Raw genomic sequence first — 19,675 nt, forward strand, 5'->3', positions numbered from 1 at the left:
GCCAAAATCTAATATCTGATCTGTTTGAGGCAGTTTGCGCCTTTGAAATAAAGTTAAGACTTCTGACAGCCCAACTGGAGAAAGGGATGCTAGTACACTACCCCGCATGTGCAGAGGTTTTCCCCCACAAGAAGTATGTAGGATGGCATTGGCATGTGAAGGTCCTGAATGAAATATACATTGTGTTTGAAAATCACAGGAAGCCTCTTTTAAACTTTTTGCAGGTCCTTTCTCTGCTGATGTTGACAATGTGCCACCTGAACTTCAACTGGAAATTATTGAATGTCAGTGCTGTAGTGCCCTCAAAAATAGGCAGAGAGATTGATGCCTTCATTAGCCTTTTACCAGTCTCTGAACACTGCTCAATTTTCCAAACTGTCCCGGGAAGCATTAAAGAAGATGGTGTCCATGTTTGGCAACATTTACATTTGTGAGCACGTTTATTCGCAGTTGAAATTACATAAATCCAGTCTAAGGACAAGACTCACTGACCAACATCTCCATGCTATCCTGAGAGTACGAACAACATCACTGGAGCCAGAGATCCAGAAACTGATAGCTGAGAAACGCTGCAATGTTGCTCACTGATCAAGTATGTCTGGTTCACTGTTCAACTCCAACTTAAAAAAAGAAACCGCATTTCTCAAAACTCATGATTCATTGCTCACTTACAGCCGTGCCAGATGGTGTGCACAATGGCGGAGCTTGTGCCTTGCAAATCTAAAGCAACATAACTTGTGAAATGTTTGAACGCAGTCTCTTCATCCTGTATGATTTGCATATTTTTTCTAGTGCCAATATGTCCTTTGCAAAGAAGGAAATGATGAAAGTGGAATGAAAAATATGTACTACTAAATTTAAGTTTGAAATACAAACGAAGACTGGTACACCTCAAAAAGGTATTCTTTTTCCATGTGTATAAAAAAATGGGTGTTGGTAAAGCCTACCGCCCCTCCCACATCTACTTTTTGGCCCACTATAGGCAGCATGTAAGGTACATTCAGCCTTCTGGCAAAATCAGTTGATCACCCCTGGTCTGGTGTATCTGCAAAGCTACTAGAGCTATATGAGGGACAGCGGGCTGTCTCTTTCCTCTATCCATCTAATCCACCCTTATCTGGCGCGTACTGTCAATTAAGATTAAATGGGAGACAAACTTGAAAGGTTCTTCCAGGTGTAGAAGTGGGTCAAATCTGTAAACGTGTTAAGATGATTTTTTATGTTATGTTAACTTATTAAGCGCTCGTTCACCCGAGGGCATCATGGCGCTGAAGGAGAGCAGAATCAGCTACAGTCACAATCCTAAAACAGAAATGTTTTCAGCGCCTTCCTGAAAATAAAATGATTTAGAGACTTTTTCAGGGTCAGCGGAAGACTATTCCATAGTCAAGCTGAGGCGACAGAGAAAGCTCGCCCACCAAAGCGGGAGCGGCGGAATGAAGGAACACCAGGTAAGCCTGCGGCAGGAGAAGGTAAAGGCAGCGTAGGAAGGTAACGGGTGAACCTATCGCAAAGGTATTCAACACCTTGGTCATGCAGGGCATGGTGTACCAAGCAGAGGGCCTTGAAAACAATCTGCTTAGTAACCGGCAACCAGTGCAGTGATTTCTATGAATGAGCATTTCAACAACAGTTAGGAGGTAATGTGCTGATGTAAATCTTGTTACTCCCCTAAAAAATAAAGCACAATTGCACCATTTTTCCCAAAATGTCACGAGCCCCTTTTTATCACCTATTTTGGTCTTTTTCACAGATGGCAGGATTTAGGACTGAGGTGTTACTTACACTGCAGAAGGCAATTAGGGGAAGCCTACGAGGTTACCCACCCTGTGTCTGTTGGGTCTAAACACGAGGCTCTCCCAGGTCTGAGAAGCTGACTACTGTTAATTTGCTATGGGAGGAAAGATGAAGAGGTGGAAATACTGTCGAAATGGGGAGAAATGCTTAACAGGGCACTTCTCTCACCTGGCTAGACGGAGGTACTAGATATGCCATCCATTGTAGCTTGAGGTGATGGTTTGCCCACACACTGCATTTGCGAGTTTGAACATCCTGTGGATTTCAACTGCCTGCCGCAGTAAATTCTGTTATGTTGTATTTATTGTTCCGTGTTCAAGTATGCTAACTAAATCTTTGATATTTTGATATATTCAATTAATTTAGATGGATGGTAAGATGTGAAGTCTGTTATCATTTCTTTCGTGCACATGTAAGGTTTATGCCTGATTTAAACTTTACAACCAAATTAAAACCTGTGATAGCATTATCCTATCATGCTATACAGCCCAGCAACAACCCTACTTGGTAATAGTACTAATATTGCAACTACAACCAACTAGAGGAACACTCCTCCCGCCCCAGTTCCCGTTTTCTACAGGGACCATCAAGCAACTCGTCTGCAAAAGGTGTGAACACAATTCACCAAGAAATAAAACAGTATATTTCAAAATATGCTAACGGTCACCAACAAACATTAGGAAACTTCTGGAATCCTTACGGTTAGTGCTGCAGGTCTGTGTAAAGAAAAGTGCAATTGCTGCTTTTACTATGTTGCCCTTTGAAGGATGTACTTGGATGGTACTGGGAGTGGTGGGAGGTGCAAATCACTATACGGATACTCTTAATACAAATAACAGCTTCATATGTTATTTAGGTGAGATATGAGCCGCTGCAGTGACTGCTAAAATTAGAGCAGTTTTTGTTTTGAGCATGGTTGGTATCCTTGGTATCATTGAATGAAAGTTTCTGTGCAGCTACTTTTATATGTACGTTAAGAATTTGTTAAACACAAAATTGCAAAATACAGAGTAAATGCATTGTTGGATGAAGAGGAGTACAAAAGAAAGGAATCCTTAAAGAATAATTTTAAAATTATTCAAACCACAAACACAGAGAATCGAGAATGTTAAGACGCATGGCCTCTATCACAAATTGGGCGCTATCCCGGCAGTAATTGCGCCGGGATACCGCCCAACACTATTAGCATTAACACATTTTGGTCCAGCGCAGTTAGTGCCAGATCCCGAGTTGCAGTGGGGAGGAAAATCCCCATTCCCATTCCACTGAGGGTTTCTTGCTGCTTTTAGCACCGGTGCAATTAGCGCCGAGAACGGGCAGAATAGGGAGATTTTCACCTCTAGCAAAAAGCTGGAGGTAAAACTCCCACAATCCGCCCAACTCAAGATTGGGCGGAGTGGTAAATGCAGCGATAATAGCATTAGCGCTGCATTTTACCGCTCCGCCCAACTCGTGATGACACCCACAGCTCAAATGCCTTTATGAATAATCTCTAAAGGGGTTCCACTGATTCAGACTGATTCCAACCATTATTTTAACAGTTTGGACTTTGATTTGATTCAAGCACTTTAAGGCTTGGCTACCACTCGTTTCTATGCAGCCTTTAACCACACGCACCTACCCGATCAAAGGATGCAGAACGGTTTGTAGGCTCGTCTGCATTGTCATGTTGTAGGTACAGCTGAAGGACATGTTCAGAGCACTGCTTATTATAATAGGAAGATCGAAGTCAGGTGGAATGTAGAGGGCGTTTGTGTAGGTCACCTTCTCACCTTGGACCTAGAAAAGAAATCAAGTTCATCTTTTAATTATATGTCTGAAACCCAACTTCCAATGCTCCACAACTCAAATATTAAGAACACCAGTTGTAACATTACGAACAATAGTGCTCACAAACCCTTTCTGGGAGTTGTGACAAGGTCGCTTGATGGGTTTTTTTCGTTGCCACCAAGCCAGGGTTAGGCGAGGGCTGTGATGGAATTGGAAAGTCATTTTGGTCGAGAAGGGGAGGATTATGAAAGTGGTGGCCTAGCGAGAGGACGTATAGGAAGTGTGGGGAGACTTGGCACGTGCGCTGGAGGTCATGCACTGGAGAGGGGTATGTGGACTCAAACCAGATCTATCGAATCACAGTCTTCCAGTCACTAATTGGAGAAGTGGATTAGCCTGAAGTACTGAACCATCTCCTTCTGAGAATAGGTTCTGTGCTCTGGTATTGCTCACCAATGCTGGCAGACTCTTAGTGATAAGAGGATGAACAGAACATGACTGCCTGTAAGAAAGAGGATGCCAAGTGTAGAGCACCATCTGAGGGGCCAATCTGCTTTTCCTCACATAATCGTGGATAATATGATGTGCTGGGCCGTTTCTAGAGGAAGGCAAACTGTGTATCAGCCAAGGGCACAGATGGTGGGCAGGGGAGCAGCAGGGGCAGCTTGTTAAATCTCCCACCTAGGAGAGCAGGAAAACTTTGCATTTTGACATCATTAACAGGCAGCAGCACTACGTGACAGAGGCAGGGGACAGATTCCTACACTGCTCATATCCTTCTAGCTCCGTGTTGTAGCCAATGGCTTAATGCACTGTACAGAGTTTTCTTTTAAATAAGTCTTCCACTTCTTAAATTAGCATCTCTTTGTGAAACTAAACATCTTTAAACTGTCCCACAACCATGGGAAGTGTGATAATTGCTGCAGACGCCTGCCATGGTAGAACGGACAGTTGGAGGCTTATTGTGGACTAGTGTGGCATTTTTGCTGGCTAAATCAAGGACCAGAGACTGCCTGCAGAAGTAGGAGGTTGTAGGGCCCGGCATAGAAGTCCAAAGTAAATGGCAAAAGAAAGGGAGGAGTTGGCATTAATGTATGGTCTTGTAGTAGGACGCAAACACATTTCTTGTTTGAGGGATGTTGTAGGGTGATAAAGTCAGCACCTGCATGTCATCTGAACACCCCTGGAGTTTCTTTTGAAAATAATTAAATTCTGGTATTTTAATCCGGAAAGGAAACAAAAAAGATTACAAAGCCCAGGACTGGACAACACGTGTTCAGGTGACATGGAATTAACTGGGCAAACTATGCTGTTTATGGGAGCAAAGAAAAGTTTGATTAAGGAAAAAAACAATATTGTTACCCATTATATTTGTTGCTGCCCCTTTAGTTTTAGCAAAGTGACAAGCAGTTGCAAAAACTGAAGGTTTGAACTCTAGGATGAGGGGATTGTGCTTAAGGGGATTACTTCCTCTGTTTGGTGTTTATGTATCCAAGAGCAGGTGTGTGTGTGTATTTACTGTTAATACATTGTATGTACAAAGGAAGAAAACCAGCAGTAACAATGCCAACAGTGTTTACCTGTGTATAATGAACATGTTTTCTTTGTTGCTACTGTAGGTATTGCGATCACATGTCTATGTACAGTCACGATTTGCCTAGGGTTACAATCGCAAGTAAAAAGTCACCATCATTTAATAGGTTTTGCCAGGAAATCCTGGTCACCTGGATGACAGATCTCTGGGGACTAGCGGGTGAGACACCTTCAAGCTTCTCACAGTGGTAGAACCTTAGTCAGCTGCTGCAAGGATGTATATAGCAGACATAGTGCTGTGTTTGGGTCTGAAGCCTATTTCAAGGCAGTGCAGAAGAGTGTTGCATTTGACATCGAGTTGCACACGTTTGGTCACTGTTCATTCAAATATTTTTGCCAATCCATGGGGGCTGTCAATGGAGCAGTAATGTTAGCGCACTATTGGGCCCAGCAATGATTTGTTTAGCCTTGGTATGAAGAAGGATTTGTTGATCTGATTGTGAACGTAGCCTTGTTTGAGTGAAAGGTTAATGAAGTCTGTTACATGAGATGATATGAGGAGTCATTTATAACGCAACTGTAAACAAGTGTTTCTAGGCTGATGTCATTTCATTCTTCAGCTGGTTTAGAATTAGAGCAGGAGGAGGAGTTAAGGTTGTCGCTGCACTCTTGGAAGTGGAGGTTTGAAGGGTTTGAGTAGACAGAAGTGGTCAGAAAGTTGAGAGTTCTGATGAGTTCTTTGTTCTTTTATTGCTTTGGAGATTATTTTCAGAGAATAACTTTCTTTTCGTTTTGAACATTTCTTTAACATGGGGTTTCCTAGCAGAGCTATATTGTGATGTATTTTGGGAAGAGGGATCCTACTGCCACTTGGTTTCTAAGTTTGTTTCTGCAGAGAAAGGGGAGGGTGAGAAGGAGAATAGCGAGGGCTATGGTGCCACTTCATTCTTCCCTTTTACTCTCATCCCTTGCACTCAAGCAACAACAGGTGGGAATAGGTAATCTCGCATCACCTCCAACATCTCAAGTTGTCCGGATAATGATAAGCGCCCTTGGTGTCAGAGGCATAAACCTGGAGTGGTACACAAAGATCACTAAGTTGGCCTTTGGTGTACGGATCAGCATAGCCTCCTGGGGTTTCAAAGGTATCTTTGTAGTGGTGTTTGCGTGCCAAGCCAGCTTTCTGATGTTGGGCTTCTGCATTTTTGAATCATTGTTACTAATTGGTGTTTGGAGCCTTTGTAAAGGTGGGATATGGAGTGTAATTACAAAGTAGTGGACTCAGGGATGTCTGCAAAGCTGATATGTTTCCTTTTCTATAGCTACCAGTGTGAAGCACTCTCCTAATCCAAGATGGCACTGCCCAATGCCTTCTTTCGATCATATGGCTTGATGTATTATAAAAGAAGATGGTTATATAATGGTTACACGCTGAAACTGTCCTCCCCTTCCATGGGTGCTGCTGGATTTCACACTGCTGTGATTCTTGTTCATTGGTCACTGAAGCTCAGGTTTGATTGATTGCATCCACAAACCTATATTTTCGAAAGGTGTGTGCTGTTTCCCTGTTATCAATGCTTTGCAATCGTGTGGTATCTTCAGATGTGGCAGGGATGGGATATCCACATCTTGTGAGCAAGAAGAAAAAGGGGGTACGTGTGCTCCCCAAACCAGGCAACTGGAAGGCAAGAGCAGGGAGCAATGGTCTCTCCCTTCTTTGCCCCACCTTTCAATCTTCAGTGAAGTCGTTTGAGGGTATAATTCTTTGCTTCTCTTGTCCTCCGCATTCGCACTGATGTCTGTGAAATTGTCTCAATGCACATACATTATGGGGTACAGCTTTGTGAAGGTGCATACACAATGGAGGAAGCATGCCCAATCTCAGGGCAAAACAAGAACATGAGTGCCCTTTCACTGAATCCCTGTAAACATGCACATATGGACACAACTGATTTATTTTTGGTAACACCAATATATAAAGCCAGATTATGTGCACCAAAAAGTGCTTAAAAGAAATTACTTCTAGTGAAGTGTGTGGCAGATGACGTGGAGTCCCTGAGCACCTAAGATATAGCAACGGCAGCCGTACCAGTACGGTACCAGCGGCGGGGGTGTTCCTCTTAAAGATCTGACAACAGCACCCTATACGTAGCCCTGCCTTGAGGAGTTTGCATCCTGCGTTGTGGCAAGTTGAGACTACCAGACTGTGAACCTGTGGTCCATGCCTAACTGTGTGAATGTGAATTTCTAGGGAATTTTTTCATTTACTGTTTTCGGTGGGTGGGTCTGTGAACCTGGGCGATCTGACAAGCGGCTTCCGAACAACCTCAGCAATGAAGGGTAAAAATAAGAGATATCCACTTAGAAGCAAAGAAAAAACCCTTTCATCTGAGGTGGCCGGGGCCGGTGGCGTTTCAGCGGTAACAGAGGCCACCTCTCAGAACAGGTGGAAATGATTAACTTTTTTCCAATTTGCCAGACTAAAACGTATAGCAATGCTGTATCATAAGAGACTATTATTATAGAATTACTAACTGGTGAACCTGGAATCTCTGAAGTAACCACATTTGATATCTCTTGTCCTGTGCTCAGGGAAACTGAACGAAGGCTGAGCTTACCGCAGCCTGCTCCTTCGATGACCGTGGAGAATGAAATAACAGAGCTAAATTGTATGACTGAAAGGCTGAGCATGTAACCTGGCCTTTTTAATACTCAGGTTCCCAGTATCTCTGCAGATTCTACAACTAAGGATTTCGAACCTTGCTCAGAAGTCTCAATGAGTACTGACCACTCCCCTCTGCCCTTTGAAGGAGAGGACTCGGCTGGCAAAGATTCTCCATACGCCAACCTTGGTTGCCTGTGGCCATTAAATATGGTTTCAAAGTCTTTAATCCGTTGTTATGACATGGTGGCTTATGAGGGGAGAGAAAATTCGGCAGCCCTTGCTGAACTAAGGACCCTAATGCTGGCTCCACCACCAGTCTCTAGTGAAATCTTAAAGGTGCCAGAGAAGGAGGAGGGGTCAGGGATCAGTGCCCCTATGGGTTTGGTTACTACTCCCTTGACTGTGATCTCATCTCCAGTACCCGCCTCTGGGAACTGCACTATGACTGAAACTGTTATTACAAACAAGGAAGATTTACCAGGAAATGTGTCTAGTAAAAAATCTAAAAACATAAAAGGTGACAAAAAGCTGAATAAAAAAGTCTCTAGGAAATTCTTGCATAATATTTTACTTGCATCCAAGAATTAAATACTAAGAAGCCCAGCAAAAAGGTAACTATCAACTGCCAGTAGAGTCAAGGTGATCAAGACCTTGCCGGGACCGTATGTGGAAATTGGACCTCGGTCTGCAGCCTCTGTGCCCAAACCCGCTGAAGCACCTTCATGTGGGCCAATCTGTTAGTAATCAATCTACCAAGGTGACACAGTTTGATCATCAGGGAGCGTCTGCGCTGGAATCTGGTGGATTGAGATGCTGGCCACCGGGGGGCGATGGATCCCGAGAAAGGATCCCGCATCTGGATGGAGCTCGGGCAAGCTCAGCCTCGACCCTTGGGGATAAGATCATCTCAAGAAACTCTGGTCCTTTGTTTGATCGTGCTCAGGCTGGGAACCTGAGCCGTAGGAACGCTGGAGTAATTAGCCTTTAAAATGGGTCTTTCTCCTAAGGGCTTTCTATCTGTTTTTGATGAAAAAAGGGGTTTCCCACTAAATCGGTCTAGGATCCTGAATCTGCTTTCTTCAGTTCCAGATTTGTGTTCCATATCTTCCATCTATTTGATAAGGGGTGCAAGGGAAAATTCGCTGTTTATTTTTCTTTAAAGCTAGTGGAAAATCTTGTGTTTGTCCATCAGGAAGATATCTTGTTAAAAGGCTTTGAGAGTCACTATATGGTACAGTCGGATTAATAATGATCAACACAGGCAACTCTACAGGAACCAATCGTCTTTTGGCTGGCTTGCAATCACCTTGTCGGGAATCCCACCTTCTAGGCCAGGCTTAAAAAATTGGGGTTGTGAGTTGTGAACTCATGAGGTTGCAACTCTTTTTTGCAGAATGTACAAGTGTTAAGTAAATATAACATGGTTCACCAGCTGTCCAGTGTTTGATGGGTTTATGTTAAACGTGAGGCTAGCCAAAAAAGGTGTAGGAGGGCGCCCCATGGAAGGGCTATTAACAGCCATTGGAATCACCAAAGGTCGCTCTCTTAAGAATTGAACTTGCAGGTCAGAGGCTGTTTTAGCAACAGTGATTATTGACAAAAATAATAATATATGTTCACATACCTTAATACTGAACATCTATTTTAATCCTGTTTGCGTAGAAATAGATGCTTTGATTGAAGAAATTGAAAACATCTTGGTGAAATGGCAGCGTCTGTATCGAAAGAGTCCTATCATTGTGGGTGGGTGACTTTAATTGCAATTACACTGGGGCTGACGCTTTGTTATTTGATGAGGGTAAATCCTCGATTAGGGGGGCTCCAAAAGAAGTTCTTATGGTAAAGCGTGGATGTTAATATTTACCAGATGGGATTTCCTACAGATAAATCTATTATTCAAAGCCAAATGGAGAGATGCGCCCACGAATAGAATCTGGGAGGGTTTACGATTGGTTATTTTTTTGGGGGCAATGTGGACCCTTCTAATGTTTGTAGTTTTGAAACAACCTTTACTAAATGGAGTGACCGCCTTTATCCAGCTTTGACTTTTAACCCTATTATTCGAAAGAGACCCATATCTACTGCATTCTAGTATAGTGTTTCAAAATGTTTTTATGGTGTTATTGTATGTATTTTTGCTATTCTCTGGGTTTAGTGCTTTTTTACACATTGCATGGCATTTTATTATAAGAGTGTACTTTGCCCCAGCTCCAAAGACGTCTAAAATTATTAAGCGCTCTTTATTGCATAGTAATTCTTGTAGCGCTTTTCAATCAGCGTTTCGAAGTGCATTTCTCATCTCATTACTTTCACCTGCGCAGTCTATAGTGGTACTAGTTGCTTGTTATACACTCCAAGAAGTAGCCAAACTAGAAGGCTACTTATGTCTCGCATGCTGTACACGCTAAAAACAGACATGCAAGAGGTAGCCGCAGCAACTCACACAAGTAACACTTCGGGTGAAGTGTTGATTAATAAAGCTACCTCTGAGACTGTGGTATCAAAGGTAATGCTCAAAACTCCAGTAAATGGTAATAACTTCAAATTGAGTGAGGAAAAAAAGAGTTCCTCGCGAATTTCCAAGAAATCTATTATTCTAACTCCTGTTGTTAAAACACCCTCCTTAAATCAAGACATTAGGCATTTCTATGACAAAATAAATGATCCTGCAGTAGGGAACCATGCTCAAGGCCCGTTGGAAAGTGTGCTGCCGGCAATGAAAAAAGAGCCACGCGATTTCTGATCAAACCCTACTCACCCTACCTCAAACTCCCATTAAAATTAATCATATGGTAACTGTAGTCGAGGAAGGAAACCTGGACGAATCGGTTGAACTTGTTAGTGCCACATTTCAAACACAGTCTATTATCGAGCCTGGAACAATTTTGCAGCCCCAAACCTCCCACCCAACAGTAGGTGATTTAGCTAGTGTGGATGTGCTTGAGATTATTGACGTGAATGCTAAAGAATCTGTAACAATCAATACACCTTCGCCTCAGTGTAATATTGACCTAGAAAGTTCGAGATTGTCCGTCATCACAGACTACAATCCTCCTGGCTCTATGGACTCTACAAGGCATGCAATTGAAGAGTCCTTTATACAACCAACCCGAGACGCTGCTTGTCAGCAAAAACCCCTAGTGACTCATCTGTAATTCCGGCCCTCTTACAGATTACCTTAGGGGCCGTGAACACAACAATATTTAGCCTCTTCAAACTCTTTGAAGAGTTGGATCGAAAAATAGCGCTCCAAACAACTAAAATTGATCAAATTGGGGAGTGGATGCAACGATGCTCTCAAAATCCATCCTCCACCCCGACTTTAATCCTTATCATGGAGAGACTTACCACTTTAGAAAAAATGACCACCTCGAGCCAGTTGGCCTCAGCCCTTCTCAAGTCCACCACTCTGCAGAGTTCGCCAGGTCCGGAATTAAACAATAATTCGAATCCACGGTGCACTAGAACCGTGTTAACAGTGGTTCCAACATTTGAAAAAATAATTCGTCCTGTGGAGTCCATAGATGCCATAACCATCCAACAAAATGATTAATGGATTAGCGTTGATTCCCCTCAGTCCTTTCCACGCACTAATGTTGCTAAAATCAGTAATACCAATAAAGGTCAGTCTCTTTCTCAGAAAAACAAGAGGAAAACCACAATCTCAAAACGGTCTAAATTGACAACCAAAGTAACAACAATGCGTAAATCCGCTAAAGAACCTAATCAAAATCTACAGGTCACATGTCCACCAACTAGTTTGGTGATTGGCGCCTTAGCGCCTATAGCGCATCCCCCTCGAGGCTTGGGAGGTGTTATAGATCTTGTTACCCCCTTAGCGGTAACGGTTGCCTACGAGGTCGCATCCAGTTCTGTCTCGCAAGTCCCCCAGGTTACTATGTGCCTTTGAATGAACTGGTGGACCTTTTTGAACGCAAGGCTTCTTCTACCTTGCCCCCTAACCCTTTTACTCAAGGCAGCACGACTCACTCCATCCCGACCGGTACTGATAGGGGCTGTCCTGGTCCTCAAATACTTCCTATTCGATCTGCTGGTTTTGAAGATCGTCTATCCGCCCTGAAAACGGCGGTAGATGCCTATCTTGGCAAAAGACTGTCTGAGGCACTCCCAGAGCTAAATCGAGCGGCTGGAATTCTAACTGTTCCTATCTTATCCAATTCTGTCAAAGCTCAAGAGGAGTGTCACTGTCATGATCCGTTTCTGACCCGCCCAAGTAACGTCCAAGGATCAAGGGCTCAATCTAATCCTTCTTTCTCTTGCCCAAACATGAGAGATCCAAATGAGAATCCTGGTATGAAGTCCAAAATCCAAGCTCATAACCAAAAAGACATCAAAACACAGCGTTTTAATTCTTTCCACACCTTAATCTTAAAATGTCGTGAGGGCCCCTTTCCGAAATATGATTTGTGTCGCTCTAGTGTTTTGAACATCTGTGGAGACATTCAGTCCCTGGAGGACTTGTCCTCGAGTGATTTTGACCAGATTGAATTTATTTGCGAAAATAATCTATCAATTGTAAGATTATGGATCAAATCGGGATTGGTCCGGAACGCTCTATGGAAATCTAAAATGGACTTATTCAATCTGGGCTTTTTGCTTGCATTAGACCCTGCCCGTCCACCGACACACGAAAATACAGTTCAAAACGAGATACCAGGACAGGTCCCGAACACAGAATGCTCTTGCACCTTTTACACGGAGGTTAACTGTCCACAGACCAGATTGACATCAAAAAATATGTTATAACCATGAATTGTTGAGAAGAGAGAAACCATCTCTCTTGCTAGCTGGAATACTAGAGGGCACTCACATCTACAGTGGTCTGCGAATGCTCAATTAAACAGTTACGATATTATAGCCTTGCAAGAGACGTGGCTGGTATCTGCCCCCACATGGGATGATCATATTATTTGTTCTTTCCCGGCAGTGTCTTCCAATAAAGGTAGACCGCCTGCGGGCTTATTGGTGGCCGTTAAATCTAGCAAAAATTTCCAAATTGAGGAATGGCTGTCGCCGAATAGATTCATCCAGGTGGTCAAAATCACTCATGGACCGGAAGTATTTGCTCTCATAAACCTTTATCGTAATCCCGCAGGCATTACTGATAATGCTTTTTATCTTGCCTTATCATCAGATTTTGAAACTATTGCTCTACATTCAATTTCTGGCTTAATTGTGGTGGGCGACCTAAACTGTGCATGTTTGCCTGCCCCTAATAAGGGGTTATGCAATGCAAGTCTGTATCAAAGATCTTAATCTGAAGGTGATGAATGGTTCAATTATGGGAGACATCCCGCCGCAAAAAAGGGGAAAGGGGAAACTCTAGTTCCATCATAGACTACATCTATGCAACTGAAAGCATATATGTTAACGCCATTAAGTTAGAAATCATAAAACAAACACATAGTGATCATCACATATTGTCCCTGCAATGGTTGACTCCCTGTCAGACTGTCTCTACTACTAAACATTGGTGTAAACAATCGCTGATACTTAACAATGGTAAGAATCGTTTTCATTGGTGCCCAGTTTTGTTGCAATCATTAAACACAGCTATTTTACGACACCAAAGCACAAATTCTCTATCATCTTATGTTGAGGTACTTGACACGTTCAGAAATGGTGAATTTTTACATATTAGATCTTCTCGCTCCCATACTCACTGCTTTGATTTAGCTTTACACCATCGTAAAGCTCAATTAAGAAAAGAGATACGTTACTCCCGAATCCTGCCGCTAAAAGAACAGTTCCAAGCAATCAAAACAGCGAAATGCTCATATCGCAATTGGATGTGTGCTAGAAATGCGCGTTTATTTCAAGTTGACAGTGAGAATTTCCTGTCTGCTTGCTCTTCGAAAAACTCAGCACAAGTGTGGCAATTATTGAACAAGTGCAATACCTCTTCCCAACTGGAATCCCAAATAAATGGTGTTGCAGAAACGCAATGGATAGAACATTTTACCCACCTATATGCTGACCATAACATGTCCAAATATGAATATATACAGAGATCTTCTGCTACTTGGTCCCTGGAATGCTCGATGGAATCTGTGAGGGATTTCATTAATAAGTCATCCTCCTCACGAGCAGCTGGGCCGGATGGTTTTACGAATCATATGCTTAAACAGAACCCAGAAGAATGGGCTACTATCTTGTTTAATTCCTTTCGTCACATCTTATCCACTAAGATAGTTCCAAAATCTTGGAGTACTTTTCTTATAGTTCCCATCTACAAGAAAGGTGACCGTAAAGACCCAAAATGCTATCGCCCGATTGCCCTCCTATACGCGCCGGGAAAAAAATGTTCGCTGCTGGTGTTGAAGGAATTTAACCAATGGACTGCCCAAACAAATCAGCACGATCCGGCACAGACAAGCTTCGTGGCAGGTCTGGGCACTTCGGTAAATTTAATAACTCTTCATGCCATTAAACATCAGGCACAGTCCGTTAAACAGCCCATGTATTTTGCGTTTGTTGACCTACACTCGGCATTTGATTCAGTCTCTAGACCGCGACTGATGGACAAATTGTTAGAGGCTGGGTGTCCGTCAACTTTAAGTGACATCATTTTCGCATTACACTCTAACTCCTCCATCCGGGTAAGATTGAACTTTGAGGGGCATCTATCATCGGACGTCCTTACCTACCGGGGGCTGAAGCAGGTGTGCATTCTCGCCTCGGCGCTGTTCAATTTTTTCATTAATGATGTTAGAAGTGCACTTGAAGAAGTACGTGCAGATGCACCAAAATGGAATAACATCGAGGTGAAAGCGTTATGGTACGCAGATGATTTAGTACTAATATCTAAAACTCCCATTGGCCTGCAAAATCTTTTAACAGCATTATGTCAATATTTTCGAGTGAATGAGTTGGTAGTAAATGACAAGAAAACCCAAATTGTAGTCTACACTCTGAAAGGCAAGCGCAGTCATCGCATGATCTGGAAATTAGAGCACATAAATTTAGAGATGGTTCCCAATTATACATACTTGGGTATCCTATTTGACGGAGCGTCGAACGCTCATTCCCAGTTAATGATAATTGAAGTTAAAATTCTCGCAGCAATCCGCCAGACTCGTCTAATCATGCATACATTTGGGAAATTCTCCATTAAACCTGCTCTGATCTTTTGGATTCAGAATGTCATCCCTACCATATTATATGGTCTAGAGACATACAGTACAAGTGATCCAGTATTCCTACATGCTTTAGAAGCAACATTTTGGCGTGCTATTCTAAATCTGCCACAATGCATTCCAGGCCTGATCATTCGATATGAAGTAGGTTTGACCTCACTTTTGGCAATGTATAACTGGCGCTTATGCAACTTGTTTAGAAAATGTCTATTATCTGCTCTTGATAAATCAACTTTAGCCACAGTTGCCAGCTATCTGATGTCTTCCTCTCATCTTTTTCCGAAAACATGGTCTAAAAACATCCTTACCATTCTACTAAATGCAGACATTTCCATTGAAACTCTTGTCACCGATCCTGATAGAGCTAAGAAAAAACTCTACATGATGGATTGGATTGACAGTAGAGATCTGTGGTTGAAGTACAAAGATTTTGATCCAGCTGTTTTCTCAGCAAAGTGTTATAGAGACATGGCCTTCTATTTATGCAAATCTCCTTCTCCTGCTGTTAGGAATGCTTTGTTACGCATGCGTTTTAATTTATTTCCTACCCGTGAAATTCAAGCCCGTAGAAAAGAAATCCTGCGAGAATCTTCAGGATGTCGCTTTTGCAACAATGAAACAACTATTGAAACTTTGGAGCATGTTATTGTGGACCGTCCTGAACTTATGAACTTAAGACAAAGTCACTTTAGTAAACATTTGCCTTACTTTAGCCAGATGAGACATGAGCATAGATGGCTTGCTATTTCCACTACCACCTGCATGAGCATAAGACTGGCCACAATTAACTTTCTGCGAGCCTTAAATCTACTAAAATAGCTTGATTCATAAAAATATCTGTTATATGGAACAGTGATTGTCATACCTGGTCATTGTGTATCAATCGTTTAATAATGCAAAACCCAATTGTAACTATTAGCATTGGAAGTGATGGTGTGACATTTGGGGTGATTTGTAGGCTTCTATGATTGAATGTTTTATAATTCACTGTGTTTTATATGTAAACCTTTTGATAAATTGCTGTTTTAAATTGACAAAAGTTGATTAAACTCAACTAAATTCATTAAATAAAAATAAAAAAATTAAAAAAAATAAAAAAATAAAAATGGAGTGACCATGCACTTAGGTACAGTAAAGAATAAGAGATTACCATCAAGCAGAAGCAAATAGTAGCACGTACCTCCCTCTCTTGAAATGGGTACTGTAAGAAACCTGAAGGTGTCGCACCCGCTAGTCCCTGGAGATCTGTCGTCCAGGTGGCCAGGACACGGCCATAGCTATTGGATCCAGTTCCTGGGTGTGGACCAGTGGGGGAGGATCATCTGGGTGAGGGGTCTTCAGGAGTGGAAGTGGGACACCATGGGTTGAGATGCAGTATCCCCTTCCCTGTAACACCTTTTCCCCATCCTAGCCTGTAGGATATTTAGAAGCCGCCCCCCTTTTCCCACACAAATACTTTCTTACACAGTAACAGACAATGGACTAACACCAGAGCCGTTTACCTGACAAGTCTCAACACTCGGGTCAGGCAGAGTCAGGCAATTTACAATAACCACGCACATCTGACAGCCCTTTACCTTCTCCACAGGGATAAAAGGCAAAGCACAAAAGCACATTTTGAGCTGAACGCACGAGGAGACAGCTACACCAACCCGGCAGTATAAAGGGAGGAGAAAAGTGACGAGACCTGAAAGGATGACGAAAAGGGGAATTGCCCATGCCCTTTTCACCTCAGACCTGCAAAGCCTCCGAAAGGGAAATCATAAAACCGGGAGTTACAGCTGGCGTGCGGAACAGCAGAGGTCAATGGTACACTGGGGCTTCCCGCATTGATAATGCAGACAGAGAGGCAAGCTGGCTACCGTGGTACTATCCTTGACGCCAGAGAGCAAAAAAGCCAACGGGTGCAGCACAGCCGGTGAGTCGGAGGAAACTGATAGAAAAACCAAACTGTGTTGAGCCCAAGGTTGCAAGTAACAACATTTTTGAATGCAAGGAATTTACAAGAAGAAGAACTTGTGTGTGTGTGTGTGTTTGAACTTTAAAGAAAGTCCAGTTGAGGTCCAGGTGCAGAGGGGTCCGGCGCCACGCGGGCGCTCATTCAAAAGAGTCTGACAGTGACCTGTTTTGAAACTAGAAGAACCAGAAGGCCCTAGGAAAGGGTGGCATGAGGCATCAGAGTGGTCCAACAAGGGTCATGTCAAATCTGTTGTACAATCCAAAGTCTCAGACCCGTTGCCAGAGGAAAGCTAGGGGAAGGGAACTGTGATAATTGACAAATGTGAACCCGACAGAGGGATGCTGAAAGAAAGCTAGGAGAAAGAAACCCTGCTTTCTGATGAAACTGAACAATACATGAACTGTATTAGGAATACATGAACTGTTTTGAAGAAAGGCCATAGTGAGCCCAACGGAGGGAGGCCCATTTTTGCAAGGAGGATAAACCCGGCAGAGGGGAATTCAAGGGGTGAAGAGCAATCACCCAAGGTGCAAGATCACTGAGAGAACTTTTGTTTGTTTGTGATTGGGAAACTGCAGGCCTACTAAGGCAAGAGACTTTTACAGGAAAGAGACTTAGCCTCTGAAGGTTTCTGATATCGTTGAAAAGAACTGTGAACCTCGTACTGTCGAGGCCCAGGAGTGTGCTGTGCTCGCGAGTCCCGCCTTGTGGTGTGCTTCAAACATGGTCTAGGGAGACCCAGCCATACCATCCTGACTTATCATTTTGAGAACACTTCTTTCTTTTCTGGTGAACATTATCCCATTAACCCACACACTTTTTGTAATTTAGTAGTAAGGACTGACAATATTTCTTTTTTTAGTACAGGCCCTTTTTATTTGACAAGACACCACTAGGACTGCCTTATTATTATTTGTTGGGCGTAGCTTGCCCCCATCTTTAGATTTAGGTTTAGATTAGGCGTTTATATCACCCATTATAAAGTTCAATAAACACCATTGAACTGTGATCACGTGTGTATGTCTTTACTGTTGCCACCATGAGTGCCTTACAGTACATTTGGTAAAAACAACTGAATTCACAGGAAGCCCCGTCAAGAAGTCGTCTGTTATCCCCAAAACATCCTCAAAAGGTTGGAAACTCTGGCTAGCTCAATCTCTATACATTTTATTTGTTCTTCATTATAGAAGGAAGATAAATGCAAGTGCAGTGCCATCCCAAAGAAAGATCTCAAAATTCAGGGTAGGGGCTGCCCTATAAGAACTCCCTGCCACTAACTCAGGTACCTTTGAGTTCAAGAGAATGGTTGCTCACAAGAACCATTACAAAAAGCTAGGATGCTGCCCCATGAAGAGTCCAGGCTGCTAACATAGGAATATTGACAGAAAAAGGACAGGCAATGAAAGATACAACTTCAAGAGAGCTTGAAGAGACAGGTGAATTGCGCGTAAAGGAAGGGCTCACACTGGAGAAGGAACTGAGAAATAATACAGCAACCCCAGAAGAAGCATCCATATCACTAAAGCCCTCTCAATCGACCAAGAAAGACATCCACCCTCTGACACTCTGGAACTATGAGCTAAAAGCCTGCAGGAAAGAAGACTCTAGCATATTCGCTCCCAGAACTAACCCAAAAACTAGAACGTTGATGTAACACTTTCAAAAGAGGTGCCTCGAGATGAAGCTGGAACTGAGCTGGAGACAGATGATCTCCAGATGCTGAAGTAGCATTGGGTCCTCTCATATGGCTCCCCTTAAGAAAGACTGACTGGGTCCCAGTGATGAGGGCGAGCCTAGAGCAGGATTATCCTGGACAGAAGGATGATAACCGATGCCTTTTACCTGAAAGCCTGCACCAACATTGCAACCACAGTGCACCTGGAAAATAGGCATGATCACCAGAAGTTGCTTACAGCATTGGTTGAAGATTCCAAACTATCAACTGAATGAGACATTACTGTGCATTGTTCTGGCTAGACAGGTGCCTGTGGACAAACCAACCACACCCAAAGTTAGGAACCTATGTAGCCTCAGCTCAATGGCAGAGATGCACCATTGACCACTTGAACCTCTTGATCTATGAAGGGGCAGTCAACTTGAGCAGCAAGCTCTTAAGTACCAAAGAGTTTGAGTCAAAGAAAAACATTGAAATGCCTGCAAAGCACCGTTGAGAATTTCTACAATGTGCCCGTCCAATCCAGAGAACGCACAGAGCAGAGAATATTCAGTCTATAGTCCAACAGAAGCACAGCTGCCCGAAAAGAGAGCAGGATAAAGATGCTGAACATAACCACAGATTGTATAAGGTACGTTGCATATGTGCATGCTTCTTCCTGGCCATGTCAGATACTGCAGTTGTGCCACACCTTGTTCACTCAAGTGTCCCCTGCTTTGGGGACACATACTTCACTGTCTAGATTATCATCATACCCTGCATGCCTGACTGTCTGGGTCTGTGGCACAGTTTGTGGTACAGAATAGTGCTGTATCAGAATCAAGGTTCTGGATTGAGTTGGATCTCTCTGCTTAGTGCCAGAGAAACTAGTACCCCTAAGCACCAGACAGGCCAGAGCACCTTTCAGGTGTATTATTGGACAGCAGTATTGCCCAGGGTCTACCTCTAGAACATCCAGAAACCAATTCTTATTTTTCTTATGTGTAAGACTAACATTAGATGTTATCAATATCATTCCGACACAGTTTCATCACTTAGACAACAAGTATTTACTTGCTATATAGTGCCTTCTTATAATCATTAATAGAAACACATCAAGAATCCCCTCACTCTTTTTG

The 19,675-nt window shown here is 42.9% G+C and overlaps 1 protein-coding gene across 1 annotated transcript in view; it reads right to left on the reverse strand.

Annotated features, from left to right (window-relative positions):
• LOC138503213 (pancreatic secretory granule membrane major glycoprotein GP2-like) overlaps nucleotides 1-19,675 on the reverse strand; it is a 310,155-nt gene that overhangs the window by 65,223 nt on the left and 225,257 nt on the right. Inside the window, exon 6 of the mRNA XM_069622798.1 lies at nucleotides 3,419-3,576. Within this exon, the coding sequence (XP_069478899.1) occupies nucleotides 3,419-3,576 (158 nt within the window). The remainder of the gene's footprint in view (nucleotides 1-3,418; nucleotides 3,577-19,675) is intronic.

Source organism: Ambystoma mexicanum, chromosome 11 (assembly GCF_040938575.1).
Source record: "Ambystoma mexicanum isolate Mex_15411 chromosome 11, UKY_AmexF1_1, whole genome shotgun sequence".
Classification (NCBI taxonomy): Eukaryota; Metazoa; Chordata; class Amphibia; order Caudata; family Ambystomatidae; genus Ambystoma; species Ambystoma mexicanum.